The sequence below is a fragment of the Trematosphaeria pertusa genome (assembly GCF_010094035.1).
Source record: "Trematosphaeria pertusa strain CBS 122368 unplaced genomic scaffold BU26scaffold_26, whole genome shotgun sequence".
NCBI lineage: Eukaryota > Fungi > Ascomycota > Dothideomycetes > Pleosporales > Trematosphaeriaceae > Trematosphaeria > Trematosphaeria pertusa.
The window spans coordinates 85997-101627 of record NW_022987237.1 but is presented as its reverse complement, the minus strand read 5'-3'; the positions used below and the strand labels follow the sequence as shown (position 1 = coordinate 101627).

Sequence of the window (15631 nt, the reverse complement as noted above, 5' to 3'; positions counted from 1 at the left end):
AGTAGATCTAGAAACTTAGTAGAGCGCGTTAGTTAGCTCTCTAGCGCTCGCGATGCTAGAGATGTAGCTAGCTAGTATATAAAGAGGTAAGAACCTAAGATTAAATTCTCTAGTAGTAATACACTTAAATTACGTATAATTAGTATTATAGAGAAACGCGTCGCGCGTTAAACTAGCGTAGTAGGTAGTATCTAGTTTCTAGAGTAGGTTAATTACGCTTATAGTTACTAAATTTTAGCGTCTTTTTTAGCTAGAGTAGTAGCCTATGTCTAATATCTTGCGTATATATTATCTCTCTTAGCAAGAGCGTTAGTAGCAATCTAGTAATATATATAAATTTATTGTTTATATACCTATTATATATATAATTAGCTAACTATTTTATTAATAATTTTAGCTAGCATTTCTAGAAAGAGCTCTTAAAGCTCTTTAGTAGAGGTAGAAAGTATATATAAACCTAAGGCTAATAATAGCTCTAGTATTACTAAGCTCTAGTAGAGCCTTATAAGCTTCTAGTTAAAGTTATTATTCTAATTCTTATTAGTTATTACGTTGTATTACTAAATAGAGTTTTTATAGTAGAAATATTAATTAGTATATTCTACTAGCAGGTTTGCTACTCTAGATTTAAGAACTATTAGAGTAAAGAGGTATTATAGAGCTAAGGTTCTGCCTCTAGATTAGCTTCGCGAGAGTTCTTCTATAGTGTTTAGATTTATTTAGCTTTTTAATTAAGAAAGAAGTAAAGAGAGGAGGTATTTAGCTACTAGCAGAGTAGTAGGTTGTTAATTTTTTATAATTTATAAAAAAGAGGGGGAAGTTTCTATACGTAGAAGTTCTATAGAAGTTCTCTTATATATAAAGCTCTTAATAGCTCTCTTTAGCTTAGTACTAGTATCTTTCTACTACTAACTAGATTCGCTAGTAGTCTTATATAGCGCTAAGAGGTAAGCAATTAATTAGTACGTTAATAGATTCTTAGAGTAAGCAACTAGGCTTTTATAGCTCTAATTCTTAGTATAGCTATTAGTAAACGCTTCTTATAAGGCTACTTAGTTTAGCCTAATATTATACTACTATCTCTAGCTAAAGAGGTAATAACCTTTAGATAATATAAGGGCTAGGTCTATAGTCTCTACTACTGTAAGCGCCTCTAGAACACCTAGCTAGGTAAGTTAGCTATAGGTAGTACTATCTTTACGAGCTATAAGAATAAGAGGTGCTAGCAGAGTAGGTTAGGTTAAATTTAGCTATCTAAAGGTTAGGAGTTAAGAAAAGGCTCCGAGAGGCTCTATATACAGAGGTGCCGAGCGCCAAGGCGCTAGGTCAGGTCACGTGATAAGATTACGTGACCCGAGGTCATGTGACCCAAGGTAAATCCCCGAACCGGACCGTCACACTGTGATATGCTGTACTATGCTGTGCTGTGCTAGGCTTAGACTTGGCCAGGGCTCGTGAAAGTAAAACGATACTCGGGAGAGGAGTTTAGTTCACTAAGGGGAAGGGGAAGTCATAACTAGCGTAAATTTTGTTACTGAAGCTACACTTCGAGTCGCTGCCACCGATGGATATAGTAGCTCTTTCAGCAATGTTGTCTCCCTTTTATAGGGATTCCTTCAGCAACAGAGGCAGAATAAATTGTAGCCTCTTAGTACCCCTTTAAAGACCTACCTTGTCCATGCTATTTTGCTTCATCGCCGCAATCTCCCCAGCTCGACGCACCCTCGCAGATCAACGCACTCGAACGAATAAACAAACAAACAAATAACCCCTAGTCCTATCTCCAAACGCAACCACCACTCACCCACCGTGGCGCCCCACCCCTCCCCCTGGCCGCTCGAAGGCCACCCTATCCTCCACACCTCCTTCTCTAAAAACACGCACCTCACCGCTCTCCTGCACGACCAACACGCCTCTGCAACTGCCACCCAACACTCACCTCTCACCTACACACCCATCAAGCAGCATGCGCTCCCAGAAACCATCATCCTCCAAGCATCCCACTGCCTCACCATCCCCCTCCACCCCCCAGAATCCTCCATCCCCCAATCCCCCACACACATCCACCCCCTCTTCGCCCTCTCCCACTGGGACCACACAGGCCTGCCCGCCTCCCTCGTCAGCTCAGCGCACACCCGCATGCAACCCGCGCTCGCGCTCGCGACGCAGTGGCTCACGCACGCCAGCCTGCGCGGGTGGTGGATCCACGCACTATACGGGCGGTACAGCATCGATTCCAGCACGGGACGGCGCACGCTCGCCCCCGACGAGTCTCGGGAAGCGGATCTCGACACCGCGGCGAGGGATCTCGAGGATGCGTTTGCAAGGCTGGCGGGGGTGGTGCGGTTTTACTGGGCGCCGGTGGAGAGCGGCGATGCGGTGACGAGCGTTAATAAGTGGTGGGCGCTTGGGCGGATGGCTGGTAGTAACGACGACGACGACGAAGGCGGTGGAGGTGATGGCGAGGCGTGGATAGCGGCTGCAGAGCGCGCACCCGTCGCGCCGGTAATCGGTGTCCCGACGCTGTTCTTGTACCACCTGCTCTCGCCGCGCGGAGCGTGCTTAGCGGGCGGCGCATGCAGCGAGCTGCGGCTGCAATTCCACATCGCGAAGATTCTCGTGCACGAGGTAGCGCACGCTTTCTTCCTCATGCTGCACGGAGACGTGCCAGAGCCGTACTTTTCCCCGGGCGACTACATGCCCGAGGCGGGCTACTCGTGGCAGGAATACGTCTTCGGCGGAGACGTGTCATGTTTCCCGCTGAAGCGGAGCTGCGTCGGCGCGCTGCTCGCCGCCGAGTGCGTCGAGATGCATGCGTTCCCCGGCATCGGGGTGCCGGTGGACATGGGCTGGGTGGAGCGCTGGTTTCTGGCGGCGACGTGGGAGAGTGTCAGGAGCAGTGATATCGAGGAGCTTCGACCCCTTTTCGCGGGAATGCTGGGGAGGAAGTATGCCGGGCTGATATATGCGGATCGGTATATTGGCGAGAATAGGCAGTGGGCGCGCGTGCTGTATCGCGGCGGCGAGCCGGTTGCGGTGCGCGGGCTGGTGCTACCTGGAGCACCGTTGCCGCTGAGGGAGGGGGGCATGAAGGTGAGGAAGTGGCTGAAGAGGATACCGCCAGGGGACACGGTGGCACAGTGGTGGAAGAGGGTTTCGGATGCGGATGTTGGGAGGGCTGTGGCGGATGGGTTTGCGGCAGAGAATTTTGTGAGGGGGAGGAGTAGATTGTATCGCGGGTTGTGTTATGATGGCGAGGGAGAGATGGGGGCTGTAAAGGTGATTCGGCGTGTCCATGTAGGAGGGATAACTGGGGGGGCGGAAGGATGAAGGGTAGGGAAGACTGGCCTGCCTATAACAAGACTGGACGTTCGTGGCTGACACGATTGTTCTGAGGAGTGCGCCCGTGAAGCCTCAGGTTCGGCAGTCGGTGCCCAACGAGAGTTTGTGCCCGTCCCAAGTCGCTCCCAAGGTTGAGATCGTTCTCAAAGCTGGAATCGTTCCCAAGGTTGAAATCCCACGCCCAACAAACGGATTTTCCTCTTCTCTCCCCTTTCTTTCCATTCTTCTCTCTCTCCTCGGCTCGTAACCCGGGTATAAACTTCTCCATCTCCCACCACGCTGCTCTGCTCCATCTTCATCGCCCCTTCTCTGCTCCTGCTATCCTTACCATCCCCCTCACCCCTCACCATCTCCCCATTCCTATCCCCCATCCGTAAGATGCACCTCCACACCCCCTCCGACCTCTCACAGCATGACTACACCATCCCAGACCCAACGCCGCAATCCAGTCTCTGTAGCAGCCACCCCGACTCATCCTCCTCCTCCTCCGCCATCACCTACCGCATAATCCCCGGCCCGCTCATCACCCACACCCACCTCGACTCCTGCGCCACGAACTTCTCCCAGCACTACGGCGTCTGGAGCATGCACGCAGCGCGAGAAATAGGTCCCTGGGCTAGAAAAGGTACTGCCCCACCACCTCTCCCTCTCCCTCGCCGAGCCGCGCTAACTCTCCCCCGCTCCCCCAGGAAACCCAGTCCGCATGAGCGCCGCGCGCCTAGCCCAACAGTCCCTCCCTCCAGGCGCATCCAACACGCTCGTCTGCGCGCTAACACCGCAGGGCGAGCTCGTCGGACACTGCTTCGCGAGCTGCTGGCGGCACGATGGCGAGGGGGAGCGCCGCGTGTGGTGGATCGCGCAGCTGCTGGTGGTGCGCGGGTGGAGGGGGAATCGGGTGGGTACGAAGGTGCGTTTCCCCAACCACTGCTATTGATGCTTGCGTGCTTGTCGTCGTCGTCGTCGGAAGAAGAAGAGGATGACACTAACAAAGGAAACAGATGCTCCAAACCCTCACCCAACACTACGACATCGGCATCGGCACCAGCCACCAGCAGCAGCAGCAAAAAGACGTCATCGGCGTCCTAACCACGCACCCCTACACGCTCTGCGCCCTCCTCCGCGTCTTCGCCCGCGGCATCGAAACCCTGCCCTCCCGCGCAGACTACTCGACCAACCCCACCGGCGACGGGCACACCCCGCTACCGCTCGAAGTATGTGGACCGCTGATGGAAAGCTCCCCAGTGAACTATGTCCGCGACGCGGTACCTTGCCCGGGCACGCTGTCAGCCAACACGCGCTTCTACGTCGACCACGCGGAGCCCGACGCGGCGCTGCGGAGTGTGGTGAGCGGGAAGAATAAGCTGCTGCGAGGGGGGTGGGAGTGGCCGTTTGGTGAGCTTGGGGAGGGGTGCGAGTATTTGTGCGTGCTGGAGTATGCGAGGGATGAGGGGGGTGCGGTGAGGCCGCGGATTCTTGGAGGAGGGGGGTTTTTTAAAGGTATGTATACGCGCGAACGAGCTGGTGCGGCGCGTCCTGCCCGACGTGCTACGCCCGCCGACGATGATTTCGTGTGCTCAGGTTGATAGGGATTTTCGCGATACTGCGCCGTGTACTTCGGGCGATGCTGGATATGATCTTGGCTTGTTTCCGCGGGCGACGGCGCAGCCAGACGGCGAACAACCCGTCTTCGAAGCGCAAAAGCTCCTAATCGAGAATAGACAGAGCGTCGGCGCGTGCATAGATCCGAAGCCGTTTCCTGCCGCGCTGCGTGTGGTTTACGCGCCACTGGGTCTGCCGGAGGAGCTGGGGGCGTGGTGGGAGTTGAAGGGGTGGGCGGAGGCTAATTTGGGTAGGGATGCGAGTGTTGGAGCGAGGATAGGTGTGTTGCAGGCGCTGCATTATTGGGAGCTGAGACGGGAGGCTGTGTTTTAGGGTATTGGGTTTGGCGCTGGGAGAGGCGAGATGGTGGGAGCGGAGGGTGAGGATAGTTGTAGGGAGAGATGTTCGTCGGGGGAAAAGGGGGAGTTGTGTTTGGAAAGCGACATGGACTCAGACAGAGACAAGAGTTGAAGAACTAGGAAAGAATGTATTTTGTCTTCAATTCCCTGCTACCAGCTTGCTTATCTGCTGCGTGGAGATGCTGAGGCCCGGCTTCTTTTTACAACCCGACCGGAAGGTGTCGTCGACATGACCTTGCCTTCTGAAACCGCATAAAGCCCCTTGGCATGTCGCGCTTGCTGTAGGAACCTTTGTCCACGGAAACGTCTTTGGGCGACGTCGACGTGGTAGAGTGCTCGAACCCAAGAGGTCGGTAATAGTCGTCTAGGAAGCACACGTCCGTGATGGATTCTTTCTTCTCTTTCTCTTTCTCCCGGACCTCAAGGTACATGCGCGGTTGTGAAGCGACGCTGCAGGCGAAGACCTGGACAGATGCAGCAGAGCCGAGAGCGTCCAGCAAACCCATGCCGGGAGATCAAAACAGTTCTGCCAAAAGCCGGGTATGAAGAGTGACGCAGGCCGCTGTTGACTAACATTGCATCTTCGACACTCCTCCACCAGCGCGTGTCTGGTCGACGACCGCGCACAACCGGCCGACCGAGCCAGCCATCCAACGTCGCCCCCGCACATCATCTCCCCTCTACAGCTTCGCCCTAACCGGCGCAAACGTCGACCCCCGCCCACCCCCCAGCGCCTCCACAACCTCATCCACCTTCTCCAACACCCACACACACCCCTCATCACTAACCAACCACCTCACACCCTCCTCCTCTCCCGCCCCGCCATCATCCCTCCAACTCCCATCCTCCCACGCCTTCCGCAGCCCAAACACATGGCTCAGCACCTGCGGCCCAACCCCCTGCTGCGCGCGCAAACACGCAATCGCCACCAGGCTCGTCGTCACCCTACCCACATTCCCCCCCGTCGCGCGTGGCGGGTCGCTGAACAGCGCGCCGTACTCGCTGCTGATGATAAACACGGGCAGGTCGGGGTGCGCGTCTGCGAGCTTGGCCTCGAGTTTCTGGCTCAGCGGGCGGTAGATCGAGTCCCAGAGGGCGCGGCCGCGGGTGTTTATCGACGACACGTTGGAGGGGGTGGGCAGGCGCGTGGGGGCGGTGCTGAGGGCGGAGACGATGGCCGGGGGGAGGGAGGCGCGGAAGGCGTTGAGCATGTTTATTGTGCGGGGGACCTGTTTGTTTTGCTGTTAGTATATCGTTGCTTCATTGACCTGAGCGTCATCGACCTGAGCGGTAGGGGTGCTGCTGAAGGAGGAACGTACTCCATTAAACCCAATACATTTCAACCCCACCTCGCGCATCAGCTCCGCGATCGCAACGCCCTCGCTCGCCGGCTTCGCCGCGCTCGCCGAGTTGTACAGCGCGAGCATTGACTCGGGCGAGTTCATCGTCATGGTCGCGGCCGTGGAGAGCGCGAGCCATGAGGGCCGCCCGAGTTTCTGCGCCGTCGCTTCCTGCTCGATTTTCTTGTATATGGCGTCGATGTGGCGCGGTGCTGGGATCGGGCCTGGACGCGCGTGCGCGGCGTTTATCAGCGCTTTTAGGTTCGGGGCGAGTTTGGACATGGCGGGCGGGGGTGGATGGGTGGGTGGAGCTGGAGGAGGTGTGTGAGCGCTGCTGTGACGGGAATGGGGGAAGGACGGCTAAAGACGCGTCAAAGGAGAACGAATTGTGCAATTGAAGAACTGCGCCCTGAAGTATATACAACGAAGCGAACGGACCGACGGGTGATGTCCGACGGTGGAGGATGCAAGTGAGGAGCTCTCCGAGCCGAGGCGCGCAAATTCCGCGCTAGCGGACTTATTTCTAGTTCCGAGATGCGCTGCTCAGGTACATTTTCTCGCACAACCCTCCTTGCGTTAATATCCTAAGTATCATGTCTCCTTATTCTTCTTCGATGACTACACCGGCAATGAGGGTTTAAAAGCTTCAAGATGGTACAATTACCTATAGTCGACCACTGATTCTCCCCAGCCCTCACAGCGATACCCCTCAGCTAGTATACAGTAGCCAATGAACGTTCATCCTAACCGGTCATTCATCGCAGACGCACACACACACCGATCCCACAGAGAGACAAACAAGAGATCTCCCCATAACGGCACCGAAGTCCTGATAAAAGGTCCTCAAAATGGAGGGTGGGATAGACAGCTTACGCTACCATTTCCAAGCTGACAAACACATACACAAGCCACGCACTACCGCAAGCGGACTGAAGCCGCCCACCACGAGCATGTGCTTACCGATTCCTGACGACATCCATCCATCCCACTATACTTGCGCTGCTATATCTGTATGCATGTCTGTGTATAAAAGCTTGGCTCGTTCAGCTTGGCTCGCTTTGCTCTTGCAATGATCTATCCCATTCTTTCAGGCTAGTCTAGTCAATTTATCACCGCTTCTTCTCCGCCTCTCACGTGAAATTCGCAACCTTGGAATGTCGTCCTCCGGAAAAACAATGCGAGCCTGGATGCTCGATGCACCCGGCACGCCGTCCTCGTTCTACATCAAGGAGATTCCGATTCCTACGCCAGAAGCCGGATGGGTTCTGATCAGGGTGAAAGCGTTCGGGCTGAACAGGAGCGAGCACCACACGCTAAAAGGTAGCTCTCTCCACGACGCATGCCCGACGAACAAAAGACAGCTGATTACTTGCCGCTTGCGCGCTATAGGTCTCGCCTCAGGCGTCATCTTCCCCCGCGTCCTGGGCATCGAAGCCACCGGCGTCGTCGCAGCGGCCCCGGGTGGAGAATTCAAAGCAGGCCAGCAGGTGTGCGCCATGATGGGCGGGATGGGGCGGGTGATCGATGGAGGGTACGCAGGTGCGCCGAAACACCCCCTTTCGCCCCCGCAAGAACCAGATCTGACCCTACTGCTCTTCCAGAGTACACCTGCGTGAAAGCCGAGAATATCATCCCCTTCGCTTCGGACCTCGACTGGTCCCTCCTGGGCGGCGTGGGCGAAATGCTGCAAACGAGCTACGGGTCGCTGTCCATCGGCCTGGACGCGAAGAAAGGCGAGTCCATTCTCATCCGCGGCGGCACGTCGTCCATCGGGATGGCGACGGCCGTCCTGGCTAAGCAGCTCGGTATGACGGTCTTCTCGACGTCGCGGACGGAGAAGAAAACCGACGCATTGAAAAAGGTTGGAGTCGACCACATCATCATCGATGACGGGAATGTTGCCGAGAAGGTCCGCGCTATTGCCCTGGAAGGCGTCGATTGCGCGCTGGAGTTGATCGGGACTGATGCGCTGCCTGATACGCTGAGGGCGTGCAAGGTTAAGGGCGTGACGTGCTTCACGGGTATGCTGTCGAATAACTGGATCGTGAAGGAGTTTTATCCCATGTAGGTTCCGATGCTGCTTCGTCGTGGTTTCTGTCGCTGATGGAACGGCTTTAGCGAGTATCTCCCTCGTGGTGTTCGTTTGACTGCGTACGGTGGCGGTGCTAATGACCTTCCGCAGCATGTGTTGCAGGAGTATCTCGATGCTGTCAAAGCCGGGACGGCTATTGTTCCTATTGATAAGGTCTTCCAGTTCGAGCAGCTTCCTGAGGCTCACGAGAGGATGGACGCTGGCCGCGCTGCCGGTAAGATGGTGGTCATGACGGGCATGTAGTATGATAGCTGGAGCAGTAGAATGCGCGAAATGGAATCGAGAACCGTCCTCTTTGTAGAAAGCTAGCGAGAGGCTCCGTGTTTAACCAGGCCGCAGGCTAACCGACACATTGCACACCCCTTGTAATTCAGAGGTGACGTTGCGTTTTCTCCGCGAGACACTCTCGCAAGGCTACAGCAGATGCACGATGCATTCCTTGGCCCGCTTAAACCAATTCTCATCTGACACCCTGCGAGGATTACCGCTTCTTCGCACAACCGCTTCGTAAGGATCGCCCTCTTGGCCACAGCGTAGGACGTCGACAGAGACCGGCAGAATAATAATTTGGTACGGGTTCTTCCAGTCATCAATATCCTCCTTAGGCCACGCGAGTCCGTGGCCGAGGAGGATGAAAGCTGTATGGTTGGGTAGGGTCCAGGATTCTATTGAGTTCCGTATGGAGGGCTCCGAGGTACAGGCCGCATCCCCAAAGAAATCGAAATCACATGGAAACGCGGCTATAGAGGAGAGAAGGGTGATGATATGGCTAACGTCGACCTTCGGCATGTCATGAAACGCGGGAGGGCGATGGTGGAACAGAGTGTGGTATAACGAGGAGGGCTGTGATTCGCTAAAGATGCGACGGTCGTACATCCAACGAAGCATTTGGCTTCGGTGGGAAGCATCTAGGTCACTCTCCACGGGCCATATGGACCTGTCTTCGATAGGGTGGTCGTATTGATGATCGAAGCGCTCCACCGATGTCGGCGATCGCCAGACGAAAACATTGTGACGAGGCCACATGGCCTCTCTATCGTGCAATAGGAACTCCAGAGGCGACTTAACCGTACGTCGGTTATCCATGAGGTCATAGTTTCCCGAATTCACCCAACCAGCCCAGCTCCAACTCGGGAAGCCGGGCCTTGCAGTCACTGAGCCCCAGCTTTCCCAGGACAGAGACCACCGGAAAGCGCGGTGTGGAAGCCCCCACAAGGAAGCCCCAAATCCTGATGTGAGTGCATTTGCCATCCCTTGGAATGCACGTATAATGTCGTCCGGATTCGTTAAATGTCGGCTTAGATAAAGCGAGACCATCGCAGCGTACGTGACGCGAAATTTCAATTCTTGTGTTGGATGGATGCCGAGAAGGGTCGGGATTGAAGATATTGAATAGAACTTTCCCGAAATTGCCTCCGTGTAACAATATGGTCCACATTGGAGATAATAATCCTGGGTTGTGAAAACGAGACATCTGCGGGAGAGGGAATATTCTTGCAAGGTCCAGGCTCTCGTGTTCCAAACACTGTTTTGCACACGCTTCTCGATTAGCTCGATGGTCGGAGCCGTAGCGAGCTTGACGCCCTCAACGATAATGCTGTGCTGGAACCTTTCTCGGGGTTGGATTGAAGGGATTCCTGAATCGCAGTCCCGCCCCGAAGCTACAACAATTGTGAGATATGCAGCCTTGTAGATCCAGTCCATGTGAGCGGTCTGGTTCTCAATTTCGTCCAAAGCGTCTTGGACGATACACAAACTATCCACCCACAAATGGCGTATGCCGAGCGAGGCGCAAATCCGCATTGCGTCTCGAATTGTTTTCGGAAGGCGCAGATGCAGGGCTGACAGACTACCACGTGTCTGGAAGAATGATATTTCATCTTTCTTGAGAGTGGGTTGATCAAAGCCTCCCCACACGTAGCTCAGCGCAGCATATCGTTCGGTTGGCTGGGCATGGATGACGTGCTCGTGTTCGACATCGATTAATCTGAACTCGAAGTGTGTTTGAGGGGTCCCCGGGTTCGAATTGCCCTCGCAGTTGGCACATGAATCGCACTCGTCAAGCCAGCCACGAACCAGGTCTGGATCGAAGGAGAAGTCCTTGATGTGCCGGATCACATACTCTCGACCAGTGTTGACGGGTAGAAGAGTGTGTGGGCACGTTTGCATAGAACGCGAGATTTCTTGTTTGGCCTTTGGGGTATGAAAGTTTAAGGAGATTCCGTAACCATAAGCGGCGTAATACGTGTTAATAATAGAAGCTGTTCCGTTCACATATTTTTCGTTATCCGGAGTGTTCATGAACATCCAGTGGATGGTTCGACAAAGAGGGCAAGACGACTCCGCGACCTCGCGCAGGCACCATGAGACATCGCAAACGGATTCAGGTAACGAAGAGATCCTGCCGTCACGAACGTGTAGGCTTGTCCAAACCGGAGTGCAGGTGGAACAAAGAGTATCGTCGCTAATCCCGGGTGTGGCCAGGTCCAAAGAATCGCGCAGAGGCTGTTTGGACTGTACTAGATCGATAGGACCGCACAGAGGCTGTTTGGACTGCTTGCGTAGAGATGTTTTCCTAGCCTTTCGAAGCCGATCCAAGATAACCGCGAGTACGGATGGCATTTGCGGCAAGGGACTCGTAACAGCCGCCCGGAGGTCTCTGGTTCACGGTGGAGCGTAGGTATTGCTTGTAATGAAAGCTCGGAAGGCATTTGTGAAGAAATATCCATGAAGTTGATGAGGTTGAAGGCTGAAGGCGGAAGGCTGGGATCTTGGCCTCGAGGTCGCTGCCTAATTCCGCTGGAAAAAACCGCGCTAAACCCGTATAGGCTAGGCGATGACGTCCAGGGCCGACGCCCGCTACGCGACTCTAAACCATCGCATCCCGTCTCTTCTCAATTGAAGAATCACTACACCTGCCGCTACCTTGATACTGGCGTAGGCGCTTGCAACCGTGCACGGACCGCCTTTGCGTCATTCAGCTCGAGATGCGACGCGTTACTGCATACACTACATGGAGATGGACGAATGGATCTATGAACTTTAGCATTATTCCTCTCGCAGCGTCGGTTCAGGGCTACGCACGTCAAGATTTGTTAACCACGAGGCGCCAATGGCTGGATCTAAACCCAGGTCCAGTCCACGGGTGTCTAGAGGTAAGTTTTCACACGTGACATTGCATGGAGCCGATTTAGCGATTACGTCTCCAATCTAACAATCTGGCGTAGATGAATTCATCCGGGAGAGCATCCGGCATCACGATGCTACCTACTACGTACTCTAGATGTACCGGCGTTACAGCAGCCGCCTGCGATGGTACCGCGCCAGTGTGTTGAAAGTTACCATAAATTGTCTTCGCATTCTTGTCCACTCTTATACCACGATGCTGCAATGCTGCGAGCAAACCTCAATCCTTGACATATACAGGCCTTATAATGATCACCATAAGTCCGGGTGAAACTGGCAATATGCAACGATTACGGAACAACCCTACACCCGGTTTCTTCGTTTGGGCGACGGCAAAACTTCCGCTATAGGACAAAAGCCGCCTCAGCCATAAATGTGGCACCCTTTCATCCCGACAGCATTTCGAGAACGCTTCTGTGCAATATGGAATAAAGGCCAAACGCCACCGAAATTTTCCAAGCATCAGATGGCGATGAGGCGTCCTATTCCTTCGCGAACCGTTGAAATACCTGGGCGTTTTCTCTGCGTTCTTCCCCAATCAACTCGCGGTCCCGGATACCTCGGCCTTCCAAGGTTGGACAACGGCACGTGGGCCACGAGCCAAGCCTACGAGATCCGCAGACCCATCACATAATATCTACTCGAAGACGCCATGGCGCGCTTTATTCACTCCATTCTCCTCGCGACTTCGCTGTTATCATCGCCCTCGCAGTCACGTATATTATTCCCCTACGAGAGACGACAGCTCACGAGAGAATACGTGGCCTCTTTACCCGAAGAAGACGCGCAACTGTTTGCATTCGGTGACCAGTTCGAGACGTTGGCCGTGAACGCGACCGACAAGCGATGCCGCTATGGTCCCCAGGATGGAAAGTGGCCTTCAGATAAGGCATGGCAGAAGCTGGCCAAGCAGCTGAGCACGACGGATGCGCTCATCAAGACCACCCCGCAGGCATCCGTATGCTATGGCACGACGAAGAACGAGGCGAAATGTCAGGAATTGACGAAGAACTGGAACAATTCATACACGCACATTGACGACCCGACGGAGGTTCTTTCGCCAATATATCAAGGCCTTACGTGCCAACCGCCAGCAATCTACGACAGCGGAAATTGCACGTTAGGCGGATATCCTTCGTATGTGATTAAGGCTGCGGACGTACTAGACATCCAACTAGGAATTAATTTTGCGCGCAATGATGGAGTACGATTGGTTGTCAAGAACACGGGTCATGACTTTGCCGGAAAGTCTGTCGGCGCCGGATCACTCAGCATATGGACCCACGGCCTGAAAGACATTCAGATCTTCGACAACTACGTTGACGAATCGGGCTACAGGGGCCCTGCGGTAAAAGCTGGAGCTGGGGTCCAGGATTTTGATTTGTACAAGGCAGTCAATGACAAGGGACTTGTTGTAGTAGGTGGGGCAGGGCAGGTAAGTCACGGGGATTCGAAGAGTGTAGCCCTTTTCTAACGTTCAATAGACCGTTGGTGCTATGGGTGGTTACATCCAGGGCGGTGGACACTCGCCGCTGAGCTCAATTTATGGCATGGCCGCTGACCAAGCCCTCGGGTTCGAGATAGTGACGCCGACCGGAGAGTTCTTGTCAGCCAATTCAACTAGCAACCCAGACCTTTTCTGGGCTTTGCGTGGCGGTGGCGGAGGAACCTTTGGAGTAGTCACTTCCGTGGCTGTCAAAGCTTTCAAGGACATGCCCGTTACAGCCGTCTCATGGCTGCTGGACAGTGCTACGATCGGCAAAGACAAGTTCTGGGCTGCAAGTCAAGCCTTCGTCGATCGGGCTAGCAGCAACGCCGATAACGGAACATACAGCTATCTCATCATGGCACCCAGCGCCAACGGAAAGGACTACACCTTCATCATGCAAGCCTTTTTGGCCCCAAACAAAACCGCCAAAGAAACCACCGCCATCCTCTCGCCATACTTCTCGCGCCTAACCGCCCTCAACATCCCGTTTTCTCCCAACATGACCGAATACAAAGGCTTCTACCCAGCCTGGCAAGCACATTTCCCGCTAGAGGCCCAATCCGACGTCCAAACAGCCTACGGCTCCCGCCTCTTCCCCCGCTCCAACTTCGACAGCGAAACCGGCCGCAACATCACCTTCAACGTTCTCCGACAGACTCTCGAAGCAGGCCAATCAATCATAGCCTTCAACTTGGGGCCCACGCTCGCCCGCGGCGGAAACCCAGACAACGCCGTAAACCCGGCCTGGCGCAACGCCGTCCTCCACGCAATCGCCGGCCGCAGATGGGACGTCAAAGCCTCCGTCGCAGATATCCTCGCAGCGCGGAAATCCTTCACCAACGGCACTATGCAGAAGTGGCGCGATGTCACGCCCGGCAGTGGTTCGTATCTCAATGAGGCGGATCGGCTGGAGCCGAATTGGCAGCAGAGCTTTTGGGGCGACAAGTATGCCAGGTTGCTGCAGATTAAGAAGGAGTGGGATCCGAAGGACGTGTTCTGGGCTGTTAATGCGGTGGGTAGTGAGGGCTGGACGGTGGAGAGTGTGGACGGCCTGCCGGATGAGAATGGGAAGCTGTGCAAGGTTAACACTACCTCCAGTGCGGCTACGGCGGACGCGCCGATGTTGCAGGCGTTCTAAAATAGCGGTTCAATCCTATAGACTCCGGATATACAAAATACTAAATACGTTTTCTTTTCACACGACTTTAAACGCAACCTCTCCCTTCTCAACTACTAGCGCTACTGGCCTCGCAACCTCACCCAGCATGATGTATCTAATCACACCTCTCCTTCCACTCCGCCTTACTCCAATCCTATGTCCCCTCCTCGCCTTCGGCACCTCGTGCCTGACGAAGCACTCTTTGCCCGGATGGTGTTGTAGTTCAACCTCACTCTCGATGCGCTTGTACAGGGCGGCGGATGATTGTACAAGAAGCTCGCTGTAGTTTGAGAGCGAAACTAGCGATATATAATGCCGACTTTAAGGATGGATGTTTGGGTGATGTCACCCGCAGGGCTTTGGGGACGGCGGGCAAGCTAAGCCATATGCCGTTAGCGTCTTCTCGAATTTCTCGCCATCCCAAACGCCGGTTTAACGTGTCTTCCGTCCTTACGACGACTTTCTCTCGCACCTAGCTGCAATTCTTCCGTCTGAATACCTACTACGGAACCATATTTACGGCTGGCAACGCTGGGGTGGACTAAGCACCGACGAGATCGGTAAATCTCGAACGGCGACGTGATATGAGCACCGTGTTGGAGGGCCTCCCAAGATTTTCTTGTCATCAAAACCCCATGTGGCGGCATGTGGCGCATTTAAAACGTCTCATAGAGCGTCTTTTCTGGCCGGACTATCGCTCCTCCGCTTTGAGTGCCGATATCCGTCCTCGTCTTGCTCGGCGCCGAAGACTTCCCCACGGACGAAAGCAGACGCAGAAGCTGACGGATGCAGAATTGGTCTGAGGGGAGGTTTTCCGGAGGCTCGCCGATGAGAGACGCTCTCCGGATACTTGTCGGGCTATACTGCCGGAGGTATTTCAAATATGCTCGCTGGCGCGTTCCTGAAGAAGGCTGAAGGCCTTCGAGAACGTTACGGCCCGCTGGCTTGCATCATACGAGGATTACTAAAATACGACTACAGGAGTATGGGCCTCCCAAGGGCTGGCAGGCTGCATTCCAACTCACGTGATCTAGGCCGAACAAGCCAGAAGCCCTGTACGAACTT

The 15631-nt window shown here is 54.4% G+C and overlaps 9 protein-coding genes across 9 annotated transcripts; 4 read left to right on the top strand and 5 right to left on the bottom strand.

Annotated features, from left to right (window-relative positions):
• The first annotated feature begins 2069 nt into the window (after window positions 1-2069).
• BU26DRAFT_611154 (uncharacterized protein) lies at window positions 2070-3660 on the top strand. The gene has a single exon (XM_033836049.1). It carries the CDS (start codon window positions 2140-2142, stop codon window positions 3328-3330), a length of 1191 nt encoding a protein of 396 aa, XP_033675944.1. The 5' UTR covers window positions 2070-2139; the 3' UTR covers window positions 3331-3660.
• BU26DRAFT_525491 (uncharacterized protein) lies at window positions 3652-5418 on the top strand. Its single transcript, XM_033830517.1, has 4 exons — window positions 3652-3967; window positions 4032-4249; window positions 4341-4843; window positions 4931-5418. The coding sequence occupies exons 1-4, from the start codon at window positions 3721-3723 to the stop codon at window positions 4974-4976; spliced, it is 1014 nt and encodes a 337-aa protein (XP_033675943.1). The 5' UTR covers window positions 3652-3720; the 3' UTR covers window positions 4977-5418.
• Window positions 5419-5500: 82 nt separating this feature from the next.
• BU26DRAFT_572178 (uncharacterized protein) lies at window positions 5501-5806 on the bottom strand (the record flags this gene model as incomplete). The annotated part of the gene is made up of 1 exon (XM_033834218.1): window positions 5501-5806. One exon carries the CDS (start codon window positions 5804-5806, stop codon window positions 5501-5503), a length of 306 nt encoding a protein of 101 aa, XP_033675942.1.
• Window positions 5807-5980: 174 nt separating this feature from the next.
• Window positions 5981-6922, bottom strand: BU26DRAFT_535517 (uncharacterized protein; the record flags this gene model as incomplete). Its single annotated transcript, XM_033831289.1, has 2 exons — window positions 5981-6529; window positions 6620-6922. 2 exons carry the CDS (start codon window positions 6920-6922, stop codon window positions 5981-5983), a joined length of 852 nt encoding a protein of 283 aa, XP_033675941.1.
• Window positions 6923-7815: 893 nt separating this feature from the next.
• BU26DRAFT_572176 (putative oxidoreductase) lies at window positions 7816-8975 on the top strand (the record flags this gene model as incomplete). Its single annotated transcript, XM_033834217.1, has 4 exons — window positions 7816-7960; window positions 8030-8179; window positions 8242-8704; window positions 8759-8975. 4 exons carry the CDS (start codon window positions 7816-7818, stop codon window positions 8973-8975), a joined length of 975 nt encoding a protein of 324 aa, XP_033675940.1.
• An 831-nt stretch (window positions 8976-9806) lies between these two features.
• Window positions 9807-10073, bottom strand: BU26DRAFT_393313 (uncharacterized protein; the record flags this gene model as incomplete). Its single annotated transcript, XM_033822724.1, has 1 exon — window positions 9807-10073. A coding segment is annotated over one exon (267 nt), but the record flags the coding sequence as incomplete, so codon positions are not given.
• A 90-nt stretch (window positions 10074-10163) lies between these two features.
• Window positions 10164-10721, bottom strand: BU26DRAFT_409322 (HET-domain-containing protein; the record flags this gene model as incomplete). Its single annotated transcript, XM_033822908.1, has 1 exon — window positions 10164-10721. A coding segment is annotated over one exon (558 nt), but the record flags the coding sequence as incomplete, so codon positions are not given.
• Window positions 10722-12103: 1382 nt separating this feature from the next.
• Window positions 12104-12476, bottom strand: BU26DRAFT_184595 (uncharacterized protein). The gene has a single exon (XM_033820435.1). The coding sequence runs from the start codon at window positions 12379-12381 to the stop codon at window positions 12139-12141; it is 243 nt and encodes an 80-aa protein (XP_033675937.1). The 5' UTR covers window positions 12382-12476; the 3' UTR covers window positions 12104-12138.
• BU26DRAFT_184596 (FAD-binding domain-containing protein) lies at window positions 12477-14686 on the top strand. Its single transcript, XM_033820436.1, has 2 exons — window positions 12477-13353; window positions 13403-14686. The coding sequence occupies exons 1-2, from the start codon at window positions 12571-12573 to the stop codon at window positions 14543-14545; spliced, it is 1926 nt and encodes a 641-aa protein (XP_033675936.1). The 5' UTR covers window positions 12477-12570; the 3' UTR covers window positions 14546-14686.
• The last annotated feature ends 945 nt before the right edge of the window (window positions 14687-15631 follow it).